Source organism: Anopheles aquasalis, chromosome X, assembly GCF_943734665.1.
Source record: "Anopheles aquasalis chromosome X, idAnoAquaMG_Q_19, whole genome shotgun sequence".
NCBI classification, from domain to species: domain Eukaryota; kingdom Metazoa; phylum Arthropoda; class Insecta; order Diptera; family Culicidae; genus Anopheles; species Anopheles aquasalis.
Window position 1 is genome coordinate 3611872 of NC_064876.1, and position 15029 is coordinate 3626900.

At 47.9% G+C, this 15029-nt stretch overlaps 1 protein-coding gene across 6 annotated transcripts in view; it reads left to right on the forward strand.

Annotated features, from left to right (window-relative positions):
- Nucleotides 1–15029, forward strand: part of LOC126569856 (protein gone early) — a 56154-nt gene that overhangs the window by 14309 nt on the left and 26816 nt on the right. For all 6 annotated transcript variants that reach the window (XM_050227247.1, XM_050227271.1, XM_050227287.1 and 3 more), the window contains 3 exons: nucleotides 1711–2571; nucleotides 2672–2862; nucleotides 14569–14878. In XM_050227247.1, coding sequence (XP_050083204.1) covers nucleotides 1986–2571; nucleotides 2672–2862; nucleotides 14569–14878 — 1087 coding nt within the window. In that variant the 5' untranslated portion in view covers nucleotides 1711–1985. The remainder of the gene's footprint in view (nucleotides 1–1710; nucleotides 2572–2671; nucleotides 2863–14568; nucleotides 14879–15029) is intronic.

The following is a 15029-nucleotide window of genomic DNA, read 5'->3' on the forward strand; positions in this document are numbered from 1 at the left end:
TGAAGGGCCAAGGTCTAGGAAACACGTTAGTGATCGGCAACGATCTGAGCGCACTGAAAAAGTGGTAGGATCCGTCAGAGCAAAAGTTAGCGAAATCCAGTGCAATCCATATGAAAGCTTGCATAAGAGACGAATATCTCAAGATCCTGCCTGCATCGGTTGGCCAAATATGACCTAAACGCAATCTCTAGAGCTAGGGTGAAGCGTAATTTAATAGTTGAAAGGATAAAACATCTTTAGACAGGATAAAACATAGTTTGAAAATGGCACCAGTTTTCATAAAATCCAATACTAAAATGAATATTGATGTTTTTATCACTTTTTTGAAGGAACACGTTTTAGCATGGATTAAAGCAAACTTCAAAACACCAGAAAATGTTGAGTTTCAGCAAGATGGAGGCCCCTGCGATACGTCTTAACGGTCTGAAACATGGTGGAAGGAAAACATGAATTTTTGGTCGAATGATTTATGCCCTCCAAGCGGTCCTGAATTAAATCGGTTGGGCTATTCAATATGGGCGTTTGTTCGACCTAAGACCTGTGAACCATAACACCATACACGGTTGGTTCGCTGAAATCGTTTATCATCAAAGCCTGGTCTTCTAAGTTGGACACCTATTTTACCGAAGGTGTTCTCGAATTCGTAGCCGCTTGGTGAAATGAATTGAGAAAACAGGCCGACAAACCCACTCATTTTGTTTGTTTTTGATAAACAAAGAAATATAGAGCGAATGAAATACTTTGAAACAGTAGAAAATATAAAAAAAATGGCTTTAAACTTCAATAAAAGATTTTCTCATTTTTTTATGGTACACCCTGTAGGCTCTTTCAGTTTTCAATGCCAATCGTGGTAAAGCGCAACGTTGCTATAGTTTCTTCATCAAAAAGGCTACCCTAAAGTGAACCCTTTTGCTTTTAATTACACTCTGCAATCCACATTCCGGGAGACAGAGAGAGAGAGAGAGAGAGAGAGAGAGAGAGGGAAAGTAAATGACCTCATCATCAGCTCCCTAGCCGGTCATTTCTCGATGCACCACCAGGTGCATGGTGCTGGTGTGCTGTGTTTCGCTGACGTGTTCGCACTGCAATGAACCGAACGGTCCAATATCGGCCAATCGAAAGAGCGTCGGCGTGTTCGCACGCTAAACAACACGCGCCCGCAATCGAATGCAATTGGAACCGCTGCCAGTGAACCAATATTTGCTTAAACACAACCCCAAACCCTCTGCTCCTCGCATCTCGCTCCACCGTGCGTACACACACCGCCGTTTTTGTTGTTGCAGATTATGTTTCCGCGTTCGGTGTACGGCGGCGGCGGCGGCGGCGGCGGCGGCGTCGGCTTGCGCAGCGACCGTTTTTTTGTTTCTTCCGTCGCGCGACAAGCCGCAGCCGCGACCCGACAGGTGCGGACCATAAGGAGATGACCACAAAAACGCAGAAGAATAACAACACCGCGCGCCGCCACGCTTTTTAGTGCGTAGAAGCGATGGTGGCGCGATCTGTAGAAATCGAAACGGCGAAGAAATACCCGGCGAGAACCGGAAAGAACCGGTCGTCTGCTGCTGCTGCTGATGCTGCTGCTCCCACAATCGGTTTTTCCGGGTTCCCGGGCCCGGGCCAGGAATAACATGATCAATCATCGGACCAACAAAACCAACAGCAACACAACCGTCGGTACTAATGGCGCTTTTCTTTTTGTTTACTTCGAAGGAATTCAAGACCCTGGATGAGGAGGAGGACCACCGACAACAGCAGCAGCAGCAACCGGAGCAGCAACCGGAGCAACCGGAGCAACGGTACCGGGTGAACGTGCGCGGAACGTGTGCCGGAGTGTACGGTCGTGAACGGTGCGACGACGGTTTGAACACAGCCCAGCACACCAGCCCGACCCGGTCGGTGGCCGGTTTGTGTGCGTGTTTCGGGCGTGGGACGTGTGTCTGTGCGCGGTTTGCAAAATTCTCAAATTCAAAAAAACCCGTTACAAAATGGCGGAATCGGCCGCTCGCGGTACAATGACTGATGGTGGCGGGGAAAGCGGTGGTACCGGGGCCGGCGGGAGCCGGGGGGCCGGTCGCTTCAGCATGATACCGGTGGATCAGCCGAGCCTGACCGAGCCGCCGGCGGGAGGTGGTGGTGGTCCGACGTCCAGCACCACCACCACCACCACCACCACCACCACCACCACCGTCCCCACTGAAGGCGGAAGGTCGTCCCGGGAGGAGGAGGAGAAGGAGGAAAAGGTGCGGCTGTTGCTGCAGCAGCAGCACCAGCACCAGCAGCAGCATCAGGAAAAGCAGCCCGCCGGTGGTCCGTCCTCACCGGACGGACTGGACGAACCGGGCGGTGGTAACTTCCACCGGGGCCCGGGCCTCCATCAACCCCTGAACGGCGGTGGTGGTACACCGGCCGAGGACGTCGAGAATGGTAACCTGGCACGGAATGATCACGCGTTGGCCTCGGTTTCGGTGATCGACACCGCTCACGGTAGCACAAACGGTGGTGGTGGTGGTGGTGGTGGTGGTTCGTCCTCCTACAAACCGATCAAGAACCGCCGCAAAAGCATCGCCCGCAGTAAGTGTACCCACGGGACGGAGGGGGGCTGTGTGTCGTGTCCTGCCCTGGTAATCTCACTAACGCCGCTCTGTTTTCTCTCCTTCTCGCGCGCTTTCAGGTCTGTACGAGCGGCTGCTGCAGGTGTTTGACGTTTCGCAAAAGTCCGAGCGCCCGTTCCTGCTGCTGATCGCGTTCAGTCTGCTGCTGCTGCTGATCATCGTCGTGCTGGCCGTCTGCTGGCCCCACATTCCCGGCTACCTGCGGCTGGAGGTGTGCGTCGAGAGTGAATGTCTCGAGGCGAGCAAACAGGTACTTTTTTTTTTTTTTTTTTTTTTTTTATTAAGATTATAGAGACTTTGAGCCTTCGGCCTACCATTCGTCTCTGTGGTTTTCGTGATTACAGTATGTTGTATAGTTTAGTTGTTTTTAGGTATTCAAGGAGTCGTTCCTCGCTAATATTGTTGTTTGCGAGGGCTTCGGGGAGGTTTTGTGGAATTTTGTATTTTTTTCCTTATAGTGTCGTACTTTTTGCAATCTGCGATTATGTGCTCCACCGTTGTGGTGCAACCACATGTGTCACATGTCGGCTGATTTCGTTTTTCTATAAGGTGTTCGTGGGTGTACTTGGTGTGACCTATTCTTAACCTGCTAAGTTTGCGTTGGTGTATGGGGTTTTTGTAGTCAATCCATGGTTCTATTGAGGTTTTTATGTATCTAAGTTTGCTGTCTGTGTAGGATGTCCACTTTTTCTGCCATGCTTGCCTTAGTTGTGCTTTGATGTTTTTGTTAATATCCTGTCTTGGGATGGGTGTCGGGGGGTTTGGGGAGGAGTTTCGACCTATTCTGGCTAGCTCGTCAGCTCGCTCGTTTCCTGTTATATTTGAGTGCCCTGGTACCCAGCCTAGTGTTATGTTCTGTTTGTTGCCTATTGTATGTTTGATGTTTTGAATGATTGGATGGTTGTTGTCTGTGTTTTCTATTGCTTGTAGTACGCTTGCGGAGTCCGTGAAAATGACTGTAGGCTCATATCCACATTCCTCGGCTGCTATCAGGATTGCCGTTGCTTCTGCTGTGAAGATAGAGCTGTTTTTTGTAAGTTTTATGCTACTTTCATTGTTTTGTGAGTAGATCCCACAACCTGCTTCAGTCGAGTCAACTGACCCGTCGGTGTAAATTTGTGTGTGTCTTGTGTAGGTGCTGTTTATAAGTTGTTTGTGTAATTGGCTAGCTACTTGGTTGTTAGTCCCTTTTCTGTGATTCTCCTTGTTGCTCCAGTCTATTTTGAGTGTGGTGTGGTTATTTGTTGTGTGATATTTTAGTAATCTGGCGACTTCAGGTAGGTGGGGTATCCCCTCGCTTGTTAGGTATTGGTTAATTCTTTGAATTAGAGGGGTGGGGAAGGTTCCTTTTTCTGCTATTGAGGTTGCTTGTCTGACAAGAGTGTTGATTATTATATGTAGAAAGGGGTCAAGGCCACTTTCACATATGAGTGATGTTGTTGGACTGGTGCAAAAAGCCCCAGTGATGTATCTGATTGCTTTGTTGTAAACAGGTTCTAGGATGTTCATTGTTTCAATCCCCCCGATGCTGTATAGTTCGATCCCGTACAGGATTTTGGGTAGCAGCCAGTTTTTGAGCAGCGTGATTAATTGCTGTCTTGAGGCTCTATGTCGCCCACATCCAAGCATTCGGAATATGTTGAGGTGGGTTTTGGTGTTTCTTTTAAGTGTTTTGCAGTGAGCTTTAAAATTAAGTTTTTTGTCTATTATTACCCCTAGAATTTTATGTGAGATTTTGCTGTTTATGATGGTTTTGTTGTATGTGATTTTCTTGGGTTGTCTATGTTTGTGGTTGCATATGTGTAGTAGGGTGCTTTTGGAGGGGGTTATTTGGTGTCCTGAGCGTTTGGACCATTTCTCCAGGATGGTGATTGTTCTCTGTAGGTTGAGCCGGGTTTGTTTTGCTGTTTCTTGTGACGAGATGAGGATGATATCATCGGCATATATAAGTGGTTTGATGTAGGGGGGGATTTGTTGGACCAGCGTTTCCATGCTTATGATGAAGAGTGTTGGGGATAGCACTGCCCCTTGTGGTACGCCGTTTTCGAGAGTGAGTTTGCTCGAAACTGTATTACCAATCAGGACTCTGAAGCTACGGTCCTCAAGGAAGCTTGATATTAATTTGGCGAGTCGTCCATTTATGTCCCATTTTTTTCAGTTGGGTGAGTATGCCATGCTTCCAACATCGAAGCAAACAGGTACGCGCGCGCGCGTGGTCGCCCGGGGGAGGGGGGGGGGGGGCAAGTTTTCGATTCATTCGATTCACTCATTTCCCTGGCCACGAGAAAATACCATCGCCGCGCGAGGAATGGGCTGCGACGGAAAGCAGGATCTGCAGGAATTTACAACATAATTAATAGGGACAGCCTCCCTCCCCCACTGACGCCCGAGCGCGGGTTGCGCGTCGGTTCCGTTCCGTTGCGGGCATTCTGGGGGAGGCGAAGCAAATGAAAACAACCCGCGCCCCGTCCATATGTCCAACGCACGCTAATGACACTCGCGGCGGCGGCGGGTGGCGGGTGGCGGCACAGTTTTGCAGTTTAAACGTCTCGCAGACTGTGATGAAGGCGGCGGGGGAGCGGTTTGGCGGAAAGATAAATGACGGGGCTCGCTACATCCCGATTGATGTCTTCAAAACAAAAGTCACTCATTCATCCGCCGCGCCCTGGCCCTCGCTCTTCCGGGTCCGGGTCCGGGTCCGGGTCGGCGTCGTTTGGTTTGCCTCAAATATGATTTCATCATGCCCCGTGTCCGTCCGCCCGTCCGTCCGTCATGATGCGTGCTCCATCACTCGCCGGGCGGAGGCGGTGTGACGGTGGCACTCTGGAGCAGGTGATTTGTGGATGTTTTTTTTTTTTTGTTGTTGTTTTGAAAATGGTCGGAGATGCTGAGACGTGATGCTGAGAAAAACGGGCGGTGGTGTCGCTTGTTACGTCAGTGCCAAGCGGTCACATCGCAGGGGTGGCAGTGCCGCGTGTAAAACTTGCACACCACCAAACCTTAATGCCCGGGCACGTTACGATCTCTGGTCCTCAGGATACTGTTATCATTTCTTGGCCGTGGAGGAGCGCAGCGCAGCGTGGCAATTCGATTTTCGGTTTTTTCTAACAACAATAAAATAAAACCTATTCCTAGCCAAGGTTCCATGTGCCAATGGAAGTGTACACCCAGCGAAATTAAAATAGCACCACCCAGTTTTTTTCGTATAAAAAGACGAATAACTAAGTTTCAATCAAATGCTTTCTGCTACATGTGCTAAAAACTGTTACGGATTAAACTAGCATGAGTTTGTTTTGCTTGGTTTAGCCGTTTTTTGGAAAATCCAAGAAAACCAAAAAAAGGGTGCGAAATAAAAATAGCACCACTTAGGGTTTTCAACAAAAACCATCTGTATTTCTCAAAATTCATCATGCTTTTGGCATTTGTTAATTAACTAAATGATTTCTATTAAACAGCTGATTGCAATTAAATGTGATTTCAGCAATAAAATCAGCGTTTCGAGACAAAAAAAAAGCAGTTTTCCGAGCGTTACTTGTCTTATCTGCTTCCAGCACTTCAGGACTCGAAATTTCAGCATGTTTACACAATCAAATTGCTTTCTGTATTCATAAACACGACGTGTAAGAATATACCAAAGGTTTTCTATGTGATTCCGAACCGGAAAACGGGTTGACCATTCGATAACTTCTGTATTTTTATCAGCAAACCACGTTTTGTGCGTTGTGAATGGAGAGTTGCAGCATTAATCTTGTTGAAAAACAAAGTCCTGACCCATCAATGATGATTCAAAAGTATCTCTAACATGTGTACATAATCCTCAAACTGCATTTTTATTGTTCCTTAAGCCAACGGATGCCTACTTGAGGCGAAGAAAGTTTTCCTATATTTTCAATATGTGAGCGCCCAAGTTCCTGCCCATTTCTAAATCTAGTCATTGCGCAAATCGAGCCAGTAGTATTGTAAGTCATCTAAACCATCAAGGTTGACCTTTTTTAATCTAAAATGATCGAGTTATTTCATTCTTCGGACGGGAAATGTGATTTTTCGCGAAGCTCAAATTATACACTTTATGTAGCTTAGTTAGTTTGTGTCCTCCTAGTCTTTTGAGTAACTCCAAGTGCTCACTACCTGTCAGCATTTGTTGTACGTGCACGTGTAGTAACTGTCAGATCTAATTTTGCGCCGATTTATGATGTTGATCTTTTCTTATTCACTAAAATCTGTAGCATTGTCCATTTATCCTTTGAAAAAACCGCACTTTTCTCCTCACGACTCTTGATGGGATCAAGATTATCGCCATTTTTCAGCATTTTTCCATCAGCTGTGTGTGCTTGATAAAGTATTTAAACCATTTTACTGTTAGATAAGCTCGCTGATTGTGGTAGGTTATGATTTTTACCTTTTCCTAGAAAGCAAGATGGTCCGATAGAATCATAAGAACTAAATCAAAAGGAAAAAAAATGATTTCACTGCTAATTGCACGTACTTAGGGTCCACTTTCATAGTCCTGAAAACCAAAACATAGTTCTTTAAAATGAGTGAAAAAAGTAAAATTAACCTGAGGTGGTGCTATTTTTATTTCGCACGGTTTTTTTTTTACTAAAAATTGTGTTTTAATGTTCATACTTTTAAAAAATATCCCATATAGCAGTCCAAAACATTGACAGTGAGCACACGGATAAAATTAACATAGAGACTGGCATTGTTTCTAAGATTTTTGGAAAAATAATGCCGAAAAACATGGTGGTGCTATTTTAATTTCGTGCAGTGTATGAGAAGGGCTCCATTGCACGGACTACACGACTGGCTAATTGATTTGAGCCGATACATACATTACACAATGAGGTTTCATCACCGATCACAGCGTGGTAGTCGTTTTTAACCAAATCCAAAGCGATCGATACGATTTCTTCCATTCCATTAGCGATTAGTGGTGGGGGAGGGGATGCCCCGTAAGTCTGCTAACGACACTGTCACTAATTCAATCGCACAACATTTGTCCTTCGCCGGTGGTGCTGCTGGATGATGTGTCATTAAAGCTCTGCATTAAAAGAATAAAAGAAACGCAGAAATGCTTGTGGGTGAGGGGGGGGGGGGGGGGGGGGGATGAGCTACAATTGACTCTGCCCCGTAGCATCAATTAATGCTAGAGCTTTGGTAATCATATTTCCAGCATTACTGCGACTTTGTGCTCCCCCCCCCCCCCCCCCCCCGTTTGTTCTCGTTTCGATTGGCCCGGAACGCGCTCGCTCTCTCGCGCTGCTCGACACTTGATGGTCCCGGTTTTATGCTCACAAACATAGTCCGTTCGCCAAATGTAGCTCCATGGCCGCCGCGTTTTCTGCTGGTGCGCCTGCTAATGAGCTTCGCTCCTAAACATGATGTGCCGGCAGCTTTGGACGTGGACCGCTAGCCCCATCATCATCATCATCATCATCATCATCATCATCATCATCTGCTCATCAAAAGAGATAGCAAAGAATGAAAAAGGGAAAAGTACTAATACGAATAAACCAAATAAAGCCCTGGCTGGCATGCTGTGTTCGCCTTGCGCCTGCCCGGGGGGAGGGTTGATGGTTGATGCGAGAACGATTTGTCCCTCGTTGTACCTGTTGATGAGCGGTACATAAAATGGTACGAAGAGACTTCTAGCGCCTAGCACACACGCGCAAATGGGACAAATTGGTGAAGGAAATGGAAAAAAACTCATGGCCACGGCCACCACGAACGGCTGGTGCTAGTCAGGCCACGGTGCCCCCGGATGCGGCCGAGCAGGAGCAGGATACGGTCCCCCCGGCCCCCCCCCCCCCTCCCCGCCCCCCTTTTAAACAGGAAATTTATATTTTAATCGAAATATTTATTAGAAACTACTGCTCGATGTGCTGGCTTGCACAAACTTTATTTGCACCATTTGCAAATGGTGCCCACCCCCCCCCCCCCCCCCCCCCCCCCCCAGGGAATGCGTGGCGCACCAATCTGGCGACGGTATGTCGCACCGCGGTTAATGGAGTGGGAGGCGAGGGGACAGAGAGCGAGAGTTTCGCCCATCATGCTTGCCCCCCCCGGCCCCGTTGCTGTGCTGTTTTGGTAATCGATCATTCGGCCTTTGGTTATTACCATCGGCCATCATCTAACGAGACTGTTCCGGTTGCACGAACCACGGCAAGGGCAAGGGATGGTGACCAAGGAGGACAGTACAGGGGGGGGGCATTCATGACTGGCTGGTTGAGGTTGGAAAAAAAGGAAACGCCGAGCGGCGGGGATGGGAATGTTACTTATCAGCACTGTCGGATCAGCGCTCGCGCTTTGGCTCCTGTTGGCCATTCGCCGTTCGCGATAAGATTCGAAAGCAAGCTAAGAAAGTACGGCTATCGGCCAGGTACTGCCCGGTGAGCATTATTGGGGGCACTGCAACAGTGAAAAAAAAAAAAAGAAAGAAAAAGAAAACAGGAACCTGCGTCCGGTTCTGGTCGGTCGTTCTGTTCGGGGGGGGGGGGGGGGGGGGGGGAATGAAAGGTAGCACACCGAATAGCATGCTCGTTACCGAATTCCAGCATTCCGGATCCGGAAAATGCAAATCGAATAACCATCACGGGCTGACGAGGAGAAGAAGGAGAAGGAGGAGGAAGAGATGTGTGGGTCCACCGGGGGGTGGGAGGGGGGGGGGGGGGGTGGGGGGGTGGTTTACCCAAGGTCCCACAACCCCGTGCCCCCGTGCCAATCCAATATTGCTCCTTGCAATGGCCGTGTCTCTCTCTCTCTCTCTCTCTCTCTCTCTCTCTCTCTCTCTCTCTCTCTCTCCGCCGAACCATCCTTCTTCGAGTGTGTCCCTGGCGAGGTGACAACCCGGAACTCTCGCTGTCAATGGCGCGAGCGGGCAGGGAGGTTTATGGGGGGGGGAGGCTGGGTGGGCACTGTTTTCACACAGCCGCTCGCTCGGGCATGAAAAATCAATGATAGCCATTTGGGAAGCAGAAGAGAAAAGGAAAAAAAAATTCAAAGAAGCAGAAAAAAACACTCAAAACACAAAACATAACAAAAAAAAAAAAAAATGGAAATGAATGTGTGCTTCCACTTTCCGGCGCTTATGTGTATGTGTTCATTGATGCTCGTTTCCTCTTATGTATGTCATGTAGATTTGCTCGATACAAGAGTGAAACAATTGTGCAATTGCGCTGTCGAACAAGCAGTGTCCGCTCGAAGTCTCTCTCGCGCGCTCTCTCTCTCTCTCTCTCTCTCTCTAGAAGAAAGAAAAGATAAAATCGCCCCCCTCCCCCCCCGGCAATGCGAATTCCATTCTGGAGAGTCTGGAGAGCGTTGCTGCGTGCGAGGGCGTCCCGGCCGGTATGGTCCGCGGTGGCGGGGCGAGTATATCCTCAGAAAGCTGTACGCTTCTTTTCAAATCGGTCCACACCACCACCACCGCCGGGACTCATCAGAAGCTCGTTAATGCCGGCCGGCCGGCCGGAGGAGGTGGACGACGAGGTGACATCTGAGCACGCTAACGCAGACGGGGTGCAAAAGGGGTGGAGGGTGGGTGCGGTGAGAGGCAATAGAAATAAAATTAAACGACACGCTCCCCCCTCCCGGGGGAACCGGGGACACACTCCAACAAACAGCAGCACCAAGTTGGTGTACGGTGTTTGGTTTGTTTGTTTTTTCTTTCTTTTTTTTTTTTTTTAATATATGCAGCGTGTGTTTTGCTACAGCGGAATGCTGGTGGTGAGCCGTTTGTGAGGATGATTGCCTCGGAATCGGAATCGGAATCGGAATCGGAATCGGAATCGGAATCGAAAATCTCGCTACGCTACTGCCTAAACCCCGGCGCGCATGCCACCGGAGGGCAGGTACCACTTTTGTTTTTTACCTGCCGTCGTTTTTTGTTTTTTTTTTGTTTTTAGGGAACGTAGTTGCCACGTTGCTGCGTGCCGCTGGATCGCGGGTTTTTCATAGTCGATTAATAGTTTTGCCAACTTTTACACCCCACCCCTGGGATCGGCATCCTTTAGCTTCGATTTGCCCTGCCGCGAACGCCAGCGAGCGCGCGGGCTCTCAAGCGGGCGTGCAGGCGTATTACGGAGCCGGGGGCAAACTGTCGCATTGGAGGCGCCAAAAGCCCGGGCGGGGTGCGCGGCACGTGCCGTGCAGTGGCGTTGATTCAATTAATTACTTCCACCGCGCGGGGGGGGGGGGGGGGGAGGAGCGTTCGGGAACGGAGCGGTGCAAATGCATTAACATTAATCGCCACACGGTTGCCCCAAAATTAAAACCAACCTCCGGCTCCCTGCCTGCCACGTTTAATTATCTCTTTCGGCCCTCTCCAGCCACCCCCCATTGGGTGGCCAATGAGAGAGAGAGAGAGGGGAGGGGGTAGTTAATAAGTGACGACGCGCAGCACGCGCACCAAGGTGGTATACGCAGCGGGCACCGTACCGGATTCGGGCACTGGGTTTTTACCAATGCTGTGCAAATCCTTGGATTACGGCATTGCTTCCGATCTCATTCCGCTGTACAGTGATGAACGGTCGTTGGGTGACAGATGATGCTGACTATATCATCTGATAATCATCCTATTTGATGATTTTTTTTTTGTGAAGACCAAAACCATTCGATTTATCATTTTTGGTAAAAACACCGAATGGTATCGAATTGCATCCACTGCTGGCCAATAAAATAGGGAACTTTTTTTTTAGCTGCAATATTTGTTCATTTTTCAAAATCTGTTGTATCCATAGGTATTCCAATGATAGCACAACGATAGTACAACCAAAAATACTACAAAGAAAATGCAAAAGGGTTATAATTGCAAGGATGTAGTTAATTATACTAGAATTCAGTTAAAAATAGCTTGCCAATAAAAAAGGTAAATCAGTGAATAGGGCCAACATTAATAAACTAACACGGTTTTCATTTGCTTTTATCAAAAGTCAATATTCTATTTTCAACACTAGTCCGTATCCAATATATCTCCCTTTTTTTTTTTTTTTTGAAGAACTTAACGCACTTTTCTAGGCATGATTTCATAAGTTTTGATGTATGGTTTGGATCGTTGTCCTGTGGAAATACCCATCTTAGAGGCATAATTTCTTCTGCGTGAGGTAGCAGTACCGCTTCCATAATTGAATTATACTCGAGAGCATTCATGGTGCCCTTCACTTTGGAAAAAGAGGGCCTACACCAATCGTTGGCTTGGTTTATCTCGGCTTAGCTCGCCGTTTCCCTTGTTTTTGTTTGTCCACAACAAAGCATTTCTCACAAAGTTTATTGATAGTGGTTTGGCGATCCTTTTGTTGTACGTTGTGCCTTCCTTGAGCAAATTTTCACAACCTTGCCTTCCTCAGGGTTGCTGATGATTACTTCAGCCCATTCTGGGTGTACTAATAAGAAATAGCGACGTGTCTTTAGCTCACAATTGAAAATAGATTGTAGCAAAAAACAAACAAACCAGCCTTTTTGAAAAAGTCGAACGAAATAACAGCGTATACAACGAACTGCTATCAAAGTGGGCGGTAATACACCTCTCACTTTTGAGTTAACTATCGCCGGGGGGGGCTGATAAATGCCGTAAACTAGTGTATGTAAATACAGTATAATGACAGTGAACATTGCATGTGTAGTGTTTAGAGTACAGTTCAAATTATAACCAGCTTTACACAATTACCTATTTTATTGGCCAGCAGCCTCCCCTCAAGATATTTTTTTAGTTTCTGGCACATTTAATGGGTTACTTGTCCATTTAAATTTCTGCTACGATGGGCACCGATTTTGAAAACGTGGATTTTTGGAAAAAAAAGCGTAGCGAGATGCATAAAAAAAAACTTCTGCATGAGGCGCCATATTTCGCGAAATCTATTACCTTACCAGTTGTTCTTCGATTGATCCAAAAATTCACCCTGATTGCTGATATCCGTGCGGTTGTTTAAGCGAATGTCTAGCACTGTAGTTCAGCTGTGGGAAATCCGCGACGGAACCGCACGAACCAGCCACGGGTGCAGAGTGTGGGTGGTCCCGGCAGCTGCTTCGCGACGGACGCGACTTTCTCGTCGTCGTCGTCGCCAGGAAAAGCACAATAATGGGTGACGTCGATAAATCGAACTACTGGCTCCCTCGCGACACGCGCACTCCCTCTCTCTCTCATCCCAAAGAGCCCGATAGGGCGACTGATGGGTTTCACCTCGCCGTCGTCGCTGCGGTGACGATAGTAGTGGAGGAAGGTGACGATAGTAGTGGTCTTACAGGGCAGGACGGCACAACAAAGCAGCATCCCGCTGCTTGGCTTAGCGGCGCGCTACTACTCAGGCAAATCCGTAACCTAGGACGAGGCGCCACGCCGCCACTGTGGGCGTTAATGGTTTCACTTAACTTTATGAGAAAGTTTTAACGAGCTCACCGAGCCCGGGGGGTATTTTGTATTCCTGAAGGAATACGCTCGCTCTAGCGCTCGCCATTGGCATTGCATACTTGCAGGCGCATTAAGCATTGCAAGCTCCTCTGTGCTTGCGAGATCGCATCCAGGCGCGCGCAGTCGCGCTGTGTCTGCGTCCCGTCTTCCCTTTTCCTTTTTTTTTTTTTCTTTCCCCAAGGCATCCCACGGCCCATTTATATTAGGTAGTCGAGTAAGTCTTTTCGTATTTTTGGTAAAACTTCAAAGGGATATATTTTTAGTTTTGAGCAACTTTATTCAACCAAATATTATCCTTTTTGGTTAACCACCTTTTGCCATTTCTCGGCTAAAGACATAATTCCTTTAGTGTAAAAACTCCGTGGTTTATCGTTAAAAACTGTGACACGAAGTTTTCACATGTTTCTCTTGAAGCCAGCCTTACTCCACCAAGGGAGTTTTGCATAGAACGAAACAAGTGGTAATCCGATGGTGCAAGGTCTAGGCTATATGGAGGATGCATCAAAACTTCCCAGCCAAGCACTCCCAGTTTTTTCCGAGTCATCAAAGATGTGAGTTGTCATGGTGGAAGACGAAGGCCTTTCTGTTGACCAATTCTGGCCGTTTTTCTTCGATTGCTTGCTTCAATCGCATCAATTGGTCACAGTAATGTCTAGAATCAATAGTTTGACCATTCTGGAGTAGCTCATAATGATTGATTCCTCTCCAATCTCACCAAACGCAGAGCATAACCTTCCGCGGCGTCAATCCTGGCTTTGGAACTGTTTGTATAGCTTCTGCATTCTTGCACCATGATCCTTTTCGCACGTTATTGTCGCATTTGATCCACTTTTCATGTCCCGTAACCATTCGCTTCAGAAACGGTTCGATTTCATTCCGTTTCAGCAAAGAATCGCAGATGTTAATTCGGTCCAATAAACTTTTCGCTGACAATTCATGCGGTATCCAAAAATCGTGCTTTTTTTGAACTCACCTTTTTTTTTAATGGCTCAAAACGGTTTTATAGTGAATGTTTAGTTACTTAGCGATGTAATGGCTGCTTATGTGACGATCCTGGTCTATCCTTTCAATAATTTCATCGACTTTAGCAACGATAGGTCGGCCAGAGCGAGGTGCATCTTTGACATCAAAATGTTCAGAACAGAAGCGCGCGAACCATCGTTATGCTACACGAACTGATTCAGCATCGTCCCCGTAAACTTCACAAATTTCATTGGTGGCTTGCGTGGCATTTTTCCCTTTTTTGTAGAACATTTTCAAAATGTAGCGAATTTCTTCACTATTTTCACTCATCTTTGAACAGCTATAACTTTTTGGCCACTGCTCCAAACTCTGTTTTGTTTTGATGAAAAGATACATCAAATGTCCCTTAACACAACGAGGTGATGATATGACATAATGTGATTGATAACGGTGGAGATAGACGACTCCAAAGCCAGCTATTACCAAAATACGAAAAAACTTATTCGACTACCTAATATATCCTTCGCCCCACTGTGCTGTGCTTTCACTAATGCTTGTTTGTTTGTGTGTGTTCTCCACCCTCCATTCCAGATCATGACCTTTGCGAAACCGAGCGTCCCCACCTGCGAGACACCGTACGAGTGGGCGTGCGGCCGCTTCGAGGAGCGCTTCCGGGCGCACGCGTTCCGCGCGTTCAGCCGGGCCGAATGGGCACCGCGGGCCCACGAAACGTACCAGCGGGCGGCGGACGAGTACGAGTTCATCACCAAGCTGCCGACCGCCGCCATGTCCTACTCGACCCAGCTCATGATCCACAAGCTGCACACCGGCTGTACGCGCCTCGAGACGGTGGGCAACCGGGAGGCGTCCAACTCGCTGCGCCGGGTCCTGCTCAACCTCGGTGAGTAGTGGCGATCCCGCCCCCCCCCCCCCACCGCATCAAAGCCGATCGATTGGCTCAAGTTCTCAAACGCGTGGATGGATGGAGCGTGGATCAAATCGCAGTACCGTGCCGCCGATCTTCCTGCGCTAATGTGCTGGTAGCGTATGCT